This window comes from Mandrillus leucophaeus, unplaced genomic scaffold, assembly GCF_000951045.1.
Source record: "Mandrillus leucophaeus isolate KB7577 unplaced genomic scaffold, Mleu.le_1.0 Scaffold566, whole genome shotgun sequence".
Lineage (NCBI taxonomy): Eukaryota > Metazoa > Chordata > Mammalia > Primates > Cercopithecidae > Mandrillus > Mandrillus leucophaeus.
Window position 1 is genome coordinate 1762816 of NW_012106097.1, and position 16507 is coordinate 1779322.

Below are 16507 nucleotides of genomic sequence, written 5' to 3' on the forward strand. Positions count from 1 at the left end.
GCACAATGGCTCACACCTGTAATCCCAGCACTTTGGGAGGCCAAGGTGGGCGGATCAGTTGAGGCCAAGAGTTTGAGACCAGCCTGGTCAACATGGCGAAATCCCTACTAAAAATAGAAAAATTAGCTGTGCGTGGTGATAAGCGCCTGTAATCCCAGCTGCTTGGGAGGCTGAAGCAGGAGAATTGCTTGAACCCGGGAGACAGAGGTTGCAGTGAGCTGAGATTGCACCACTGCACTCCAGCCTAGGCGATAGAGCAAGACTATGTCTCTAAAAAGTAAATAAATGCATACACAGAAATAAAACTATATTTTAGCCATTCGTAAGGTTGTTACATATGGAGGAGTTTTTCTGTATTTTTTTGCTTACTGATCCATTTACTAAGGCTTCAGCATCATATAGATCTAATGACTGAAGTTTATAATATATTAAATACATATCTATCATCTATTACAATATCTTATATTGAAAGAGCTGGAAAGGCACACTCCCTTTCATTGTTCTAAAGTGTCTTGGCTCTTTTCAGACATTTATTGAGTCGTAATTTAGAATTAGCTGTCAACTCAAGCCATAAATAACAAAATCACGTACTTTGCAGCAACATGGCTGCAGCTGGAGGCCATTATCCTAGGCAAATTAATGCAGGAACAGAAAACCAAATATTGTACTTCTCACTTATAAGTGGGAACTAAACATTGGATACTCATGGACATCATGGAATGTTCTCAACACACAAAAAAATGAAAAATGTTTGAGGTGTTTAATATCCAAATTACTGTGATTTGATCATTACATATTGTATCCATGTATTAAAATATCACATTATCCCATGCAATATTATATATAGAAATATATACAATGATAATGTATCAGTAAATTTTTACAAAATAGACACTGGGACTACTAGAAGTGGGTAAGGGTTGAAAATCTAACTATTGGGTACTATTTTCACTACCTGGGTGAAGGGATCAATCGCACCACAAACCCCACCATCATTATATATACTCACGTAACAAAACTGCACATGTACCCTCTGAATCTAAAATAAATCTTAAAATTATTTTTTTAATTAGCTGTCAAATTTTTAAAAAATAACTATGGGGTATTGACTAGCATTGTGTGACTATATACATGTGCACACGCGCAGTTTGGGAAGAACTGAATTATTTACAACTTTTAGTCTTCCCATCTGCACATTTCTTGTTAATATTCTTAAGTTTTGGGGGTTTTTTTGTTCTAATTGACATATTTTTCCCTCATTACAGTTTCTAATTAGTTAGTTATTTGGCGATTACTAGTTATTGTGAAACAGGTATGTTTTCATATCCTCTTTGTACAAATGGCTTAATAGTGCTTAAGGAGTTTATTGTCAAGACGTGGAAGACTGCTAAAGACAAGCAAAATAAGAATTATTTCTGCTCCTCAGCTTAGGCAGCCCTTGAGGAGGAAATGCCAATGGCTCCCTTCTATCGCTTTAATGTTTGGAAAAAGAAATGTAATTATTGTGGCTCTTAAGGCAGACAACTAAAAAATCTTGTTGAAATGGATTTCTTCTAGGAATTCAGGGCCTCTCTTCAGACTCCACAAGTCATATGCTCTATTAAAGCATAGTTTCCACGATAACTACTTGCTGGCATAAAGGCCATGAACAGTTCTTACTTTCTGGGGTCATTCTTCAAATTAACAACAAAGTCCACCCCATCCCATACCCCTACCCCTAGGTATGATAATTTCATCTCCACGAAAACGTATTACTGCTAAACTCAAGGGGTTTAGCATGCCACCTTTCTAATCTGATGTCAATTTACAATCCTTCAAAGCTCAAAAGCTACTTTTTCCTTTTGTCAGCAAGACACTTCCACCTTCGTATGTCTTGTACATACTGATAGGTCACAGCAAACATTCATTGAATTTTAACTGGGGAGCATTTTGGATGGAAATCAAGAGACCTGGGATTAACTCTAAAACCCATGATAAATTATACCAAACGAATGAACAGGAAGCAAGCACTACGTGTTTTTCTCTTTAAGACAGAGTCACGCAGGCTGGAGTGCAGTGGCAGATCTCGACTCATTGCAACTTCCTCCTCCCAAGTTTAGCAATGTTCCTGCCTCAGGCTACCGAGTGGCTGGGAATACAGAAGCGCACCACCACCCGGGCTAATTTTTTAAAAATTGTTTGTAGAGACGGATTCTCCCTATGCCTATGCTGCCAAGGGTGGTCAGGAACTCCTGGGCTCAAGAGATCCTCCGGTCTCGGCCTCCCAAAGTGCTGGGATTACAGGTGTGGGCCACCACGCCCATATATATATATATAAATGCTTTTTTTTCCGAGGACCTGGTCCCCGAAGAACCGATTTCCCTCAACAGTCATTTAGAAAACGAGGACCACAGACAAAACACAAATAGAAATAACTTTTTGGCTGGAGGAGTATAACTGCAATAAAAGAGGAGATCCCAAAGCAACCTGAGACACTATCTTGCCCTGATTGGAAAGGGGATTCCGGTGATTAGTGAAAGATGACCCCTGCATCCCTCGCGTGCGTCCGTATCCGGGAGCAGCCACTTGGTAACTGTAGGGACCACTGCGATCAATCAGCTTGTACAGCCAGGAGCAGAAACCCGGGAGTCAGTTCAACCACCGCCACCCGCGTGCGCCCGCGGAAAGCCGATTCCGTACTGGCGTCGGGCCGCGCACTGGTTTCCTAGGTTACCGGCCTCCGCGCTCCTCCTGCTTTCTTTTCCTGGAGGCGACAATCTGACGTTCTCAGCGCGTGACGCAGCACGCTTTGGTATAAATACAGACCGCTCGGTCGTAGCTTCCTCTCTGCTCGCGCGGCCGATTTGCAAAATGGCGCCGGTGAGTGAGCGATGTCATGGTGGGAGTGTTGTGCGGCAATTTAATGATTTTTGCTGTAACGAATTTTGCATCTGTCGAGTGGGGACGTCTCAGTCGAGATAAAGGGAGGGGAGTAGTGGAGGCTAGGTCAGAAACACAACCAAAACGCGAGGATCCTGAATTGTTTTTCGAGACTCCTGGCATCTGCCATGCGGTCTAGTGGAGTTGGAGCTGGGCTCGGAAATGGTTTAGAATGGGTGGTTTTGGACACGTGGGAAAGAGGGAGGCACAGCTGTAGATTGGCCAGTGGTACTGCAATCTGAGCCATTTATTTACTGCCTTGCGCCTGATAATGCTTTTACCACTCTGGACTGGGTAGGAGAAAGGTGAGTAATCCGGCCGGTCTGACGACCTGTGCCCCATGCCAGAGGGAACTCTCAGGCGCTCAGCTCCCGCGATGGCCGACATCACGGAAGTTTCTGAGAACTTCCAGTTGGGGAAGAAGCTTCTCTGTGAAGTAATTTTTAGAAAAGTAAAAGCCTAGATTCCGGCAATGTGAAATGAACATGCTTCAGATATTGTACTTAAGTCATTAGTAAGGGAACCAGTAAGATGTTAAAATGTTCCTAAGAATATCTGAAAAGCTAGGTATATATGCGTAATTTACAGAAAAAGTTAGGATAAAATTGCTGGGCTAGCTACAAAACTGCGTAATGCCCAGCATGGCCATAAACCCTACAGGGTTATCTGTTCCATTAGACAGAAATTGTTTGTGTCTCCCAAATTAACTTCTGCGCCAACTGAGTGATTTTCTTTTGGTACATGTTACCGTGCTACCTGAGAAAGCAAACTAAGGTGTAATACTTGGTAGCCATTTGGGTGGATCTAAATTGGAGGTTATCATCTGATAAATACTGATTTGTTTATGTTCCAGTGAATGTACATGGTTACTGGCTACAGCAACATTTTGCTTATGTAGCCATATAATATGGTCTTGGTATAAAAGGTTTGGATATGGAAAATTTAAGTTCCACGGTGTTGGCTTTTTTTTTTTTTTTTTTTTTGAGACAGAGTCTGTCCCCCAGGTCGGAGTACAGTGGCATGATCAGGCTCACTGCAACCTCTGCTTCCTGGGTTCAAGCAATCCTCCCGACTTAGCCTTCTGAATGGCTAGGATTACAAGCATGCATCACCACACCTGGCTAATTTTTGTATTTTTACTAGAGATGGGGTTTCACCATGTTGGCCAGGCTGGTCTCAAACTCCTGACCTCAAGTGATCCTCCTGCCTCAGCCTCCCAAAGTGCTGGGGCCGCGCCTGGCCTTTATTTGGTTGTTTTTAAAAAATTTTTTTCTTTTTTTTTTTTTTTTTTTTTACCGAAGTCCTCTTCCCTTGCCTATAACAACGTAAGAATTGAATTTCCTAGACATAGATGAATGGAATCCTAGCTCTGGCACTTAACTGTGCTTGGGCTAGGAGGTTTACTAATCTATTTCCATCTGCAGTGGGGTGGCAGTGAAGCACAATAGTTTAAAATTGAACATCGGTGATATGGAAAACAATGAAAGTCCGTAACCTTTTGACAACTTGAACATATTAGGACTTGGTTAGAGGTTCACATCAATCCCGGGGTCGGTGGGGTTTTTTAATTTTTATTTTCGTTACATTTCTGTATATGTAACCTCACAGTACATTGTACGGATTGCATTGGTACAAACTTTAAAATTGTTTATACCAATTGAATAAATTGTTTTATATAGCTACATAATTATTTCACATTTATGTAGCAGAAAGACAAGAAGCCCAAAAGGTCAACCTGGAAGTTTAATTTGGACCTCACTCATCCAGTAGAAGATGGAATTTTTGATTCTGGAAATTTTGTAAGTATCATTCTACTTGGCTCATTTTTATAATCCGAGTTATTTATAGTGGTTTAAATATGTAATATTTGATAATAACCTAAGCTCTATTCCTAGGGTACCTTCCCTAGTGAATATCTAGGGTTCTCTTCCCTAGTTGTGCATTTTTTCTGTTTTAAAATAGGAGCAATTTCTACGGGAGAAGGTTAAAGTCAATGGCAAAACTGGAAATCTCGGGAATGTTGTTCACATTGAACGCTTCAAGAATAAAATCACAGTTGTTTCTGAGAAACAGTTCTCTAAAAGGTTGGTACCTTTGCAAATTTTAATAAAATTATAGTAGTTTTTGGAATATTTCATAGAATATGTAATTATTACGTGTATTCTGTTTATATGCAAGAATCAATAAGAGCTTACTAAAGGCCTACATAAATGGGAAATTCAGTAAATGAGTGCCAGTTGCTGATTCTAGTTGCAAGTGTAATTTATTGCTAGAATATAGGGCAGTTGTGTCCATGGTCCCGGTCCCGTAAATTACAGGCCCTGTAAATCCAAGTTGTATGTAACCTTTAATGCTGAGTACTTTAGTATTTGAGTGTGTTAAAAGAAACATGTCTAATGTGTACATAGGAGGATTGTCTCAATGATACAAACCTTTTCTTAAAATTTTTTAAGGTTTTAGTTATTTATTCAGGAGAGGTAGCTGATCAGAGGCAAAGTCTTAACATCTTGCTGCCAGTTTTTATTTGTTCAATTTATTCACCATATATTAAATACTTCATGGGCAGCATAGGACTGGGTAACTCAACAGTGAACCAAGCAGGCAGTTTAATCACCACCAAGAAACTTCTAGTGGAGAAGGGAGAGAGTGAAATGGAATTAATCAAGCAGTGATAAGTGCTGTAAGGGCATAAAGCTAGTTGCAAAGTTTTTGGGTAAGTTGATAAGTTGTTCAGGAAATGAAATGCAGAAGTGAGCCTTGCAATTGGGGGATAATTGTTACAGGCAGGATGAACCAGAAGCCTGGTGGATTAAAGTAATAGTAACAAAGCCAGTGTGTCTGGGGTGTAGTGTTTTGGGAGGAATGCATGAGGTGGGAGGGTGTCTGGGGAGCAGATCTTGAAAGCCATGGGATGTGTAAGGGGAAGCAATTGTTTATTGTGGCTGAAAAAGACTAGGGTGATACATCTGGTGGAAACTGAAGATATAAGAGCTGATTTCAGTAAGAGACGATGATGGCTTGGACTAAAGTGGTTGCAGTACATGTTAACTGAGATTATCACTAAGGATTCAGAGATAAAAATGTAGCTGTCCTCAAGGATCTTACAGATAATCAGATAATTACTATGAAGTACAACTCTGATTACATTAGATGTAGAGAGGGCCTAAGAATTTTCAGAGAAGTTGAGACTTAATGAGCATAGTAAGAATTTAACCCTATTAATAGGTTCCCTCTTGAGCCAGGGTGGAATTGGGAGTTAGGGGGCTTAATAGTGGTGAAGGGGGTGTTAACGTTTTCACATATATATACACACACACATAATATATTTGAAGAGTAAAATCATATTGCTTAAATAATTTGGCTGTGGCAGTATGACAAGAGGATGCTACCCTAACAGTCTTGCACAATGCATAGTGTGAAAGGAAGGATGAAATGTTTTGGAGGAAGCTAGGTACAGAAAAGATGAAAATGATGTATATTTTTCATACAATAAACCTTTACATAGTAGGAATTGTATTTCTTAATGAAATTTATGTTTTTATGTTAAAGGTATTATTCCTAGGGTACCTTCCCTAGTGAATACCTAGGGTTCTCTTCCCTAGTTGTGCATTTTTTCTGTTTTAAAATAGGAGCAATTTCTACGGGAGAAGGTTAAAGTCAATGGCAAAACTGGAAATCTCGGGAATGTTGTTCACATTGAACGCTTCAAGAATAAAATCACAGTTGTTTCTGAGAAACAGTTCTCTAAAAGGTTGGTACCTTTGCAAATTTTAATAAAATTATAGTAGTTTTTGGAATATTTCATAGAATATGTAATTATTATGTGTATTCTGTTTATATGCAAGAATAAATAAGAGCTTACTAAAGGCCTACATAAATGGGAAATTCAGTAAATGAGTGCCAGTTGCTGATTCTAGTTGTAAGTGTAATTTATTGCTAGAATATAGGGCAGTTGTGTCCATGGTCCCGGTCCCGTAAATTACAGGCCCTGTAAATCCAAGTTGTATGTAACCTTTAATGCTGAGTACTTTAGTATTTGAGTGTGTTAAAAGAAACATGTCTAATGTGTACATAGGAGGATTGTCTCAATGATCCAAACCTTTTCTTAAAATTTTTTAAGGTTTTAGTTATTTATTCAGGAGAAGTAGCTGATCAGAGGCAAAGTCTTAACATCTTGCTGCCAGTTTTTATTTGTTCAATTTATTCACCATATATTAAATACTTCATGGGCAGCATAGGACTGGGTAACTCAACAGTGAACCAAGCAGGCAGTTTAACCACCACCAAGAAACTTCTAGTGGAGAAGGGAGAGAGTGAAATGGAATTAATCAAGCAGTGATAAGTGCTGTAAGGGCATAAAGCTAGTTGCAAAGTTTTTGGGTAAGTTGATAAGTTGTTCAGGAAATGAAATGCAGAAGTGAGCCTTGCAATTGGGGGATAATTGTTACAGGCAGGATGAACCAGAAGCCTGGTGGATTAAAGTATTAGTAACAAAGCCAGTGTGTCTGGGGTGTAGTGTTTTGGGAGGAATGCATGAGGTGGGAGGGTGTCTAGGGAGCAGATCTTGAAAGCCATGGGATGTGTAAGGGGAAGCAATTGTTTATTGTGGCTGAAAAAGACTAGGGTGATACATCTGGTGGAAACTGAAGATATAAGAGCTGATTTCAGTAAGAGACGATGATGGCTTGGACTAAAGTGGTTGCAGTACATGTTAACTGAGATTATAATCACTAAGGATTCAGAGATAAAAATGTAGTAGCTGTCCTCAAGGATCTTACAGATAATCAGATAATTACTATGAAGTACAACTCTGATTACATTAGATGTAGAGAGGGCCTAAGAATTTTCAGAGAAGTTGAGACTTAATGAGCATAGTAAGAATTTAACCCTATTAATAGGTTCCCTCTTGAGCCAGGGTGGAATTGGGAGTTAAGGGGCTTAATAGTGGTGAAGGGCGTGTTAACGTTTTCACATATATATACACACACACATAATATATTTGAAGAGTAAAATCATATTGCTTAAATAATTTGGCTGTGGCAGTATGACAAGAGGATGCTACCCTAACAGTCTTGCACAATGCATAGTGTGAAAGGAAGGATGAAATATTTTGGAGGAAGCTAGGTACAGAAAAGATAAAAATGATGTATATTTTTCATACAATAAACCTTTACATAGTAGGAATTGTATTTCTTAATGAAATTTATGTTTTTATGTTAAAGGTATTTGAAATACCTTACCAAGAAATACCTTAAGAAAAACAATCTTCGTGATTGGCTTCGAGTGGTTGCATCTGACAAGGAGACCTATGAACTTCGTTACTTCCAGATTAGTCAAGATGAAGATGAATCAGAGTCGGAGGACTAGGCAAAGGCTCCCCTTACAGGGCTTTGCTATCAGTGAATAAAAAATACTATACTCTTAAACTTTTGTCTCATTCTTTTATTTGAGTATGCTGTTTACATGATTTTAATTTCCATCTGATAATTTCTATCAACAGTATTTAAATAGCTTATAGCTAGTAGAATTTTTTTCCCAGGATTTCCAAAATCTTTTGTGTACTTAGGTAAAAGTAGTGTTAATAGGAAATCTTTTTTTTAGACAGTCTCGTTGTGTCTCACAGGCTGGAGTGCAGTGACTCAGCTTCCCAAATAGCTGGAATTACAGGTGTGTACCACCATGCCCAACTAATTTTTTTGTACTTTTAGTAGAGTTTGGCCATGTTGGCCAGCCTGGTTTTGAACTCCTGACCTCAAGTGATCTATCCACCTGGGCTTCCCAAAGTGCTGGGATTATAGCTGTGAGCCTCCATGCCTGGCCAGGAAATCTTACTGTAGAACAATTGTTTATATAGCTGTATAAAATGTATATGATTGTCTTGGCAGTCTCAAATATCATTTTTAATAGTTTGTAAATGTAATCTCAAGTGCTTAGAGCAGTTCTTTCATATAAGTTGCTCTGTGTTGCTCTTCTGCTTCAGAATTCGCTCTTCTAGTTAGCCCAAAGACGCTGGGTGTGAGTCTTGGTGTAAACCAATGTTTAACTGCTGATTAGAAAGCCCTCACTGCCCACCTTGTAGGAACCAGAAACTCAAAACCAAATCTCAACTCAGCTACTGAATCTACTGTGGTCCTTTTCTGAAAAATTAGTTCACTTGGTTGGAAACTTGTCTCAGACTATCTTCTCTTTCTCAAAAGCCCCTACCCCTACACTGGAATGTTGGTTGTCTATTAAAACTTAAAAGTGGATGGACCCTTTCTCCCAAATAAAGTGACCTTTGAAAGCTCTAATCGAAATGGTTTGGCAGAATCCATACTGCAGGAGATTGGGGAAGACGAGAATGATGTGCCTTTTTGTACTACTGAGCCTGATGCTGCCACTGCTTCAGGTACTTAGATGAGTCCTGATGCCAATAGAATTGTATTGCCAAACGTATCTTGACAGTTACAACCTAATCTATGCATTAATTGGTTTGGGAATTGCTTGAAATGATAGTTTAATTGTTTTAATGCATTTTCCTAAAAATTTAAGTGCTCCCATCATCTTTGTGCAATACCTCAGTGCAGCAACTCCTTGGTTCTTGAATGACTCAACTTCCTAACTTGGCTCTACCCCATTTTTTCTATTTTTCATATTTTTCACAAATAGTTAACCAGGTACCTACTACTGTGCACCGCTGCAGAGCATTGAGGATGTACGTGATGGTGAGTAAAAACACCCAGCCTACTCTGCTGTGTTAGTATAATGAGGGAAACTGATCAAATCACATGCGAACAAATTTGCTGCTACCAAAGGGAGGGCTTAATAAAAGGAATTTCATCTGGGAAGTCAAATGAAGTTTATGAGCACTTTGTAGAACAGGAAAGGTAGACAGTATCTGGGAAGGGGAAAGTAGGGTGTTCCAGACAGAGGGGGGAGCACTTCTGAAGTTCTCAGGGCATTGGGAGTCTGGTTGGCCAGAGTACATTCTGGACTAAATGTGATCATGAGGATAATCTGGAAAAGTAGAAGCTAGCCAATGCAGGACTGAAGTCCATGTTTTCATCTTGAGAGCAATGGGAGTAATGAAAGTAATGTGACCTGATGAGATGAGCATTTTGAAAAAGATCAGACTGTATTGTGGAGAATGGACTTTTTGTTGTTTTGTTTTGTTTTTTGAGAGGGAGTCTCGCTTTGTTGCCCAGGCAGGAGTGCAGTGGCATGACCATGGCTCACTGCAACCTCCACCTCCCAGGCTCAAGTGATTCTCGTGCCTCAGCCTTCCGAGTAGTTGGGATTACAGGCGCCTACCACCACACTTGGCTAATTTTTGTATTTTTTTAGTAGAGATGGGGTTTCACCATGTTGGCTAGGCTGGTCTTGAAATCCTGACCTCAAGTGATCCACCTGTCTCGGCCTCCCAAAGTGCTGGGATTACAGGTGTGAGCCACCGCACCAGACCTGTTCTCAGTATTTTACATGAATTGACTCATTTATCATCATCATATTCTTTTGAGATAAGTATTAATAATATCCACATTGGCAGCTAGGGAAAATGAGGCACATAGAGTTAAGTAATTCATCCAAAGTCACACAGTAAACTATGCGACCCAAAGTTGAGAAAGAGGGTGGCTTTGGGAAATTGGTCAGGGACAATGCAAATTTTAAGGTTAAATTGCATTTAGGAAGTAATGAACAATGAGGATGGGTGAAATTGCCTATGGAGAGCAAATGAGAATCAAGTGTTGGCAAACACCAATTGCTGCTTCCATTCTTTTCCTAGAGTGATCTTTCAGAAACACATCTGATATTCACATGTTTAAAATTCTTGAAAGCTAATTTAGCATTTAATATTTATTGTGTGCCAGGGGCTGGGTATATTATGTCAAGTAAGATATTCATGCCTTTAAGGTGTTGGCAGGTTTGTTGAATAATAGAATTTATTGAGGGCTACTGCAGGCTAGGTACTGTTTTGGATACTGAAGTAAACAAAATGGAAACTCCTGCCTTCATGAAGATTACAATCCAGTGGAGGAAGACAGAAAATAAAATAAAGTATATGTTACATGGTGGTAAATGCTATGAAGAAAAATAAAGGAAATAGGGAATGTAGGAAGGAAGGTGTGTTGCATCTATAAGTAGGATGAGGGGACATCCTCACTGTTCCCCTCCTCACTTTACTGAGAAAGGCTCATTTGAGTAAAGACCTAAAGGAGATACTGAATCTTACCAAGTAGATGTCTTGGGGAGAAGCATTTCAGGCATAGAGAATAGCAAGTACAAAGGCCCAAAGGCAAGCACCCCTGGTATAATCAAGGAACAACAAGGAGGTCTCTGTGACCTCAGCTGACTGAATGGTGGAGAGTAGAGAGAAGTGAAATTAGAGAAGTAAAAAGAGGTATATGTGGAGTGTGGAGAGTGGGATGATGGTATATTAGTTATTGATTACACTAAAATGTAGCCACTTGAAACAAATATATCTCACAGTTCCTGAGGCTCAGGAATTGGAGGAGCTTATCTGCATAGCTCTGGTTCAGGGTTTCATGAGGTGGCAATCAAGCTGTGAGTGTGTGCTGAAGTGATAGAAGAGTTAGTAAACTACTGCCTGTTTTTATAAATAAGATTTTCTGGGAACACATTAATTTGCATGTTGTGTATGATGGAAAAATTGAGTAGTTGCAATATAAACCACATGGCCTGCAAAGCTCGAACTATTTACCATCTAACCCTTTAAGAAAAAGTGACTTGACTGAAGCTGGAAGATCAGCCTCCATGCACACTGACAGGGCTGTTGGCAGGAGAATTCAGTTCTCCAGAATTCTTACTATGTGGCCACTGTGTGGCACTGCTGATGACATGACAGCTGGTTTCCCCCAGAGCAAGTGATCCAAGGAAGAGGGAGAAAGAAACCAAGATGGAAGCCACAGTGTCTATAGCTGAATCTCAGAAGTAGCATGCCATCACCTTTTCGTTATTTTACTGATCACATAGACTAGTCTTGGAAGAGAATGACAAATACCAGGAGGTAGGGATCATTTTTGGGGACCGTCTTGGAGGCTGGCTACCACTGAGGGGATATCAAGTAGGGAGAGCTCTGTAGGCTATTACAAGGGCATCAACTGTTTTTCTGAGTACAGATAAAGTACTGGGGAGCTACAGATAGACTTGAACAGAGAAATATAATGATCTGATATATTTTAGATTACAGTGAAGTGTTTTGTTAGTCTATGACAAGAAGGAATGAGAATGCAGAGAATCTCTTAATCAGACTATGCATTTTAAGAATGTGACTTCACAGTCGTGAAGCTGACTTTATTCTGAAGGGCTGAAAGATTCTTAGATTTTCTTGCCTTGCACAGTCTTTGCAACAGCTGGGAAATTTTTTGTTTTGTTTTTAACTTTTTATGGTTTTTATTTATTTTTAACTTTTTATTATGAAACACTTCAATTATATATGTAAGTAGAAAAAATATGTTTAATCTATATTCCTTCTACTCCCACATCCCCAGATTATTTTGAAGTGAGTTCCCAACATTTTATCATTTCATCTACAAACGTATGCTTATATCTCTAAATGTTAGTATCTAAAAGATAAGGACTCTTTAAATATGACTACCATACCATTATCACACCTATAACAAATTAACAATAATTTCCTATATTACCCAATGCCCACTCAGTGCTTAAATTTCCCCAAATATCTGGTAATTTTTAAGTTGGTACAAAGCACAGTTGTAATAAGGTACACAGTTGTAATAAGGTACACAGTTGCAATTAAATGTCTCTTAACCTCCTTTAAAAGTTTGCCCACACTCTAGCTCTCTCTACTCCCCTACCCCAATTTATTTGTTTATCACACTGGGTCATTTGTCCTGTAGAATTTTCCCAATTCAGATTTTCATAATTCCCCTCCCCACAGTGTCATTTAATGTGACCCTCTGTCCACTGTATTTCCTAAAATTTGATGACCAGATCTAGAAGTTTGATCAATATCAGATTCAAGTGATATTTTTTTACCTGAATACTTATAAGTTCCATTGTGCATATCTATTAAGAAGTATGTAATATGTAGTTTCCTCTTCTGTTGTGTTAGCAGCCATTGATGACCATTGCCTAGATCATTGTTTCCCTAGGGGTTGCCCAATGGTAATATTCTATCATTCCTTTTTCACTTAGTAACTAGAATACCCCTATAAAGAGGTACTTCTCATCAACCCTGAGGTACAGTTCTCATAAGAAAGGTAGGATAAATGCTTGCTTCTTTTCCTTTGTATTATAATTTTTCTAGTTAATTCCCAATCAGATATTCTGTAAAGGTGATCAGTGAGGGTTTTCTTTTGTTATTTGGTTTTGTTTCAGTTTCTTTGTTTTAGGATCATATCGAACCTATGATGAAAAAGATATGTTATATTCTAATCCACTGTAGTTACTCTTACTAATATGCAAATAGTCTCATACTGAGCCAATAGGAGCCTCTTCAGGTTGGCTCTCGTATCCTTTTAACATTATCTTATTTGGATTTTATTGCTTATTTGGTTTCTGGTATAATAGGATGCGCTAGGCTCTTGCAAATTTCCTGCCTCAGATCTGAAGTCATCCGTTTTTTGTTTGTTTGTTTTTTGAGACAGTCTTGCTCTGTCACCCAGGCTGAGTGCAGTGGTGCGATCTTGGCTCACTGCAACCTCTGCCTCCCAGGTTCAAGCGATTCTCCTGCCTCAGCCTCCTGAGTAGCTGGGACTACAGGCATGCACCACCATGCCTGGCTAACCTTTGTATTTTTAGTAGAGATGGGGTTTCGCCATGTTGGCCAGGCTGGTCTTGAACACCTGACTTCAAGTGATCCTCCTGCCTCAGCCGCCCAAAGTGTTGTGATTACAGGGGTGAGCCAGTGTGCCCAGCCAGGAGTCATCCATTTTTACAAGGAGCTCTGGACTATTTTCTAGGTGCTGGAGATGCTTGTCGTTACTGGACTGGTGTTTGTTTCTAGGCCTTTTCAGTGGACAGAGTGAAGGAATACAGTTTTGTTCTTAAGAGGAAATGATACGTTTATACAGATGCTTCCAATTCAAAATCAGGACAAAAGAGTTTTTATTTCATCGATTGTATGACCACATCTCTTTTTTTCCCATGGTGAAAGTTCCGATTCTCAATGACACCAACACAAATGCTCATTTGCTTTATCTCACAATGTACATATAACAGTCTAAATAAAATAATACCAACATAATTACCTATGATATAATTACTTTACAGCTTAAGATTGTTTTGCAGTTCTTTTTGTCCTTATGGTATATCCCACTAGAAATGAACAAAATTTCATGTTTTAAAGTCACTAGAAATGATTCATCTCTGTGTGGGTATAGCACAAGCTTGATGCACAGAATCATTTGTTTCATTTTGCTTTTGATTTAAAAGTTTGCTTAAGCCCACTTTGTGTTTTATAATTCTGTAAAATATTTACAGGATTCTAAAGTCCAATCTACAAAACAAAGTATATGTAGAAAAGCCTAGTTTCTCTGTTTGCCTCCTCCATTCCGTCTCATCCTTCCCCATGCAGGTGCCATTTAAAAATAAAATTATGGTTCATCCTTCCATTGAAAAATATATATGTATCACTAGTTAAATGATAGTTTATTGTACTCACTTTTCTTCGTATTGCTTCTGTTTTCACTTAATAATACTCTGGAGTTGATCGCTCCCTTGTGGATATACCATCATGTATTCAACAAGTTCCTTACTGATGGGCATTTGTTCCCAGATTTTTTGCTACTGTAAATAGTGCTGCAATTGAAAGCCTTGTGCACATGCCTTTTCATATTTTTGCCATTGTATCTTTAGAGTGGAGTTTTTTGTTGTTGTTTTTGTTTTTGTTTTTTGAGACAGAGTCTTGCTCTATTGCCCAGGCTGGAGTGCAGTGGTGTGATCTCAGCTCACTGCAGCCTCCGCCTCCTGGGTTCAAGCGATTCTCCTGCCTCAGCCTCCCGGGTAGCTGGGATTACAGGTGCCCGCCACCATGCCCAGCTAATTTTTGTATTTTTAGTAGTAGAGACAGGGTTTCACTATATTGGCCAGGCTGGTCTCGAACTCCTGACTGTGTTATCCACCTGCCTCGGCCTCCCAAAGTGCTGGGATTACAGGTATGAGCCACCGTGCCCGGCCCCTAGAGTGGAGCTCTAAACATGAGACTTATAGGTCAAAAGATAAATGAATGTATAATTTCTAGATATTGCTGAATTTCTCTTTACAGGGGTTGTAGCATTTTGCTCTCCCACTAGCCCTCCCACCAGCAATCTATGAAATCTATTTTCCTAGATTTCATAGATAACGAAATAACTTTGTCCAATTTGAGGCTTTTTATCTGACAGGTGAGACGTGGTTTTCAGGGTAATTATACTTTGCATTGTATTTGTGAGTAAGGTTGAATGTCAATAAGGGTCATTTGCTTATCATTCTCTATGAGCTGCCTGTTTATATCTCTAATATATATCTGTGGAATTCTTGTTTCTATTTTTAATTTTTTACTTTTAGAAGCTCCCTCTATATTAAGGCTGTTAACTCCTTGTGTGTGATGTAAATTACAATTTCTTTTTTCAGTTTCTCATTTGTCTTTTTCCCCTAGTTATGGTATTTTTGTTCTTTAACTTTTTTTTTTGAGACAAAGTCTCACTCTGTTGCCTAGGTTGGATCATGGCTTACTCCATCCTTGACTTCGTAGGTTCAAGCCATCCTCCCATCTCAGTCTCCTGAGTAGCTAAGACTACAGGCACACACCACCATACCTGGCTCATTTAAAAAAAAATTTGGGTAGAGATTGGGTCTTGCTGTATCGTTCAGACTGGTCTTGAATTCCTGAGTTCAAGCAATCCTCCTGCCTGAGCCTCCCAAAGTGCTATTATTACAGATGTGAGCCACCATACCCAGCTGCTATTTTTCTTTTGTTTTATTACTAGTTTTTGTTTTGTTTTGTTGTTGTTTGGTTTTTGCTATAGAAGCATTATTTTTATTTTTATGTAATTAAATCAATTAACCTTTATCTTATTGCTATAGTTAGAAAAGCTTTCCCCATTATCAAGTTATAGAATTCATTTATGTTTTCTGCTAGTATTTATATATTTTTATCTTAAAACATGTGGTCTCTATTGTATTTGGATTTTATCCTGGTTTACAATTTGAGAAGTGGATCCAATTATACATTTTTCTCATGTGACTACCCACCTATACCATTACCCCTGATGAAAAAGTTCCCAGGAAGCTTTGCTTAGCATAGGTTTTCCTGCTTATCGTCTGGAAACCCTTGTATGTGGTCATGCTGAAAGGACTGGAGTTTAGATATATAGCTTCAGCGTGTGCTCTTTTACAAGCTGGATAATTAAAATGCCAGGAAGGCCAGTTTTAAACAATGTGTTGCATTTACAAAAGGCTTTCTCTTTTCTTTTGATCCCTTAACAGCCCTTTGTGGCAGAATATTATCTTCCCATTTTTCAGATGAGAAAACCAGGTCTCAGGTTTACTGGCTTCCCCATGGTCACACCAGGGCACCCACCTCTCACTCCTCACCCAGTGCTCCTCCCACACACAGGGCCATGTCACACATCCTGCCTCTCTGTTG

At 39.2% G+C, this 16507-nt stretch overlaps 1 protein-coding gene across 1 annotated transcript; it reads left to right on the forward strand.

The window, feature by feature from the left end:
• Window positions 1–2540: 2540 nt before the first annotated feature.
• On the forward strand, window positions 2541–15113 carry RPL22L1 (ribosomal protein L22-like 1). Its single transcript, XM_011998308.1, has 6 exons — window positions 2541–2859; window positions 4626–4718; window positions 4882–5003; window positions 8142–8318; window positions 12036–12040; window positions 15099–15113. The coding sequence occupies exons 1-4, from the start codon at window positions 2851–2853 to the stop codon at window positions 8284–8286; spliced, it is 369 nt and encodes a 122-aa protein (XP_011853698.1). The 5' UTR covers window positions 2541–2850; the 3' UTR covers window positions 8287–8318; window positions 12036–12040; window positions 15099–15113.
• The last annotated feature ends 1394 nt before the right edge of the window (window positions 15114–16507 follow it).

What these genes read in the sequence shown, in the direction of transcription:
- RPL22L1 (XM_011998308.1), top strand. An exon ending in TTTTTGATTCTGGAAATTTT is followed by an intron (nt 4,719 to 4,881) that starts GTAAGTATCATT and finishes GTTTTAAAATAG; the next exon opens with GAGCAATTTCTACGGGAGAA. An exon ending in GAGAAACAGTTCTCTAAAAG is followed by an intron (nt 5,004 to 8,141) that starts GTTGGTACCTTT and finishes TTTATGTTAAAG; the next exon opens with GTATTTGAAATACCTTACCA.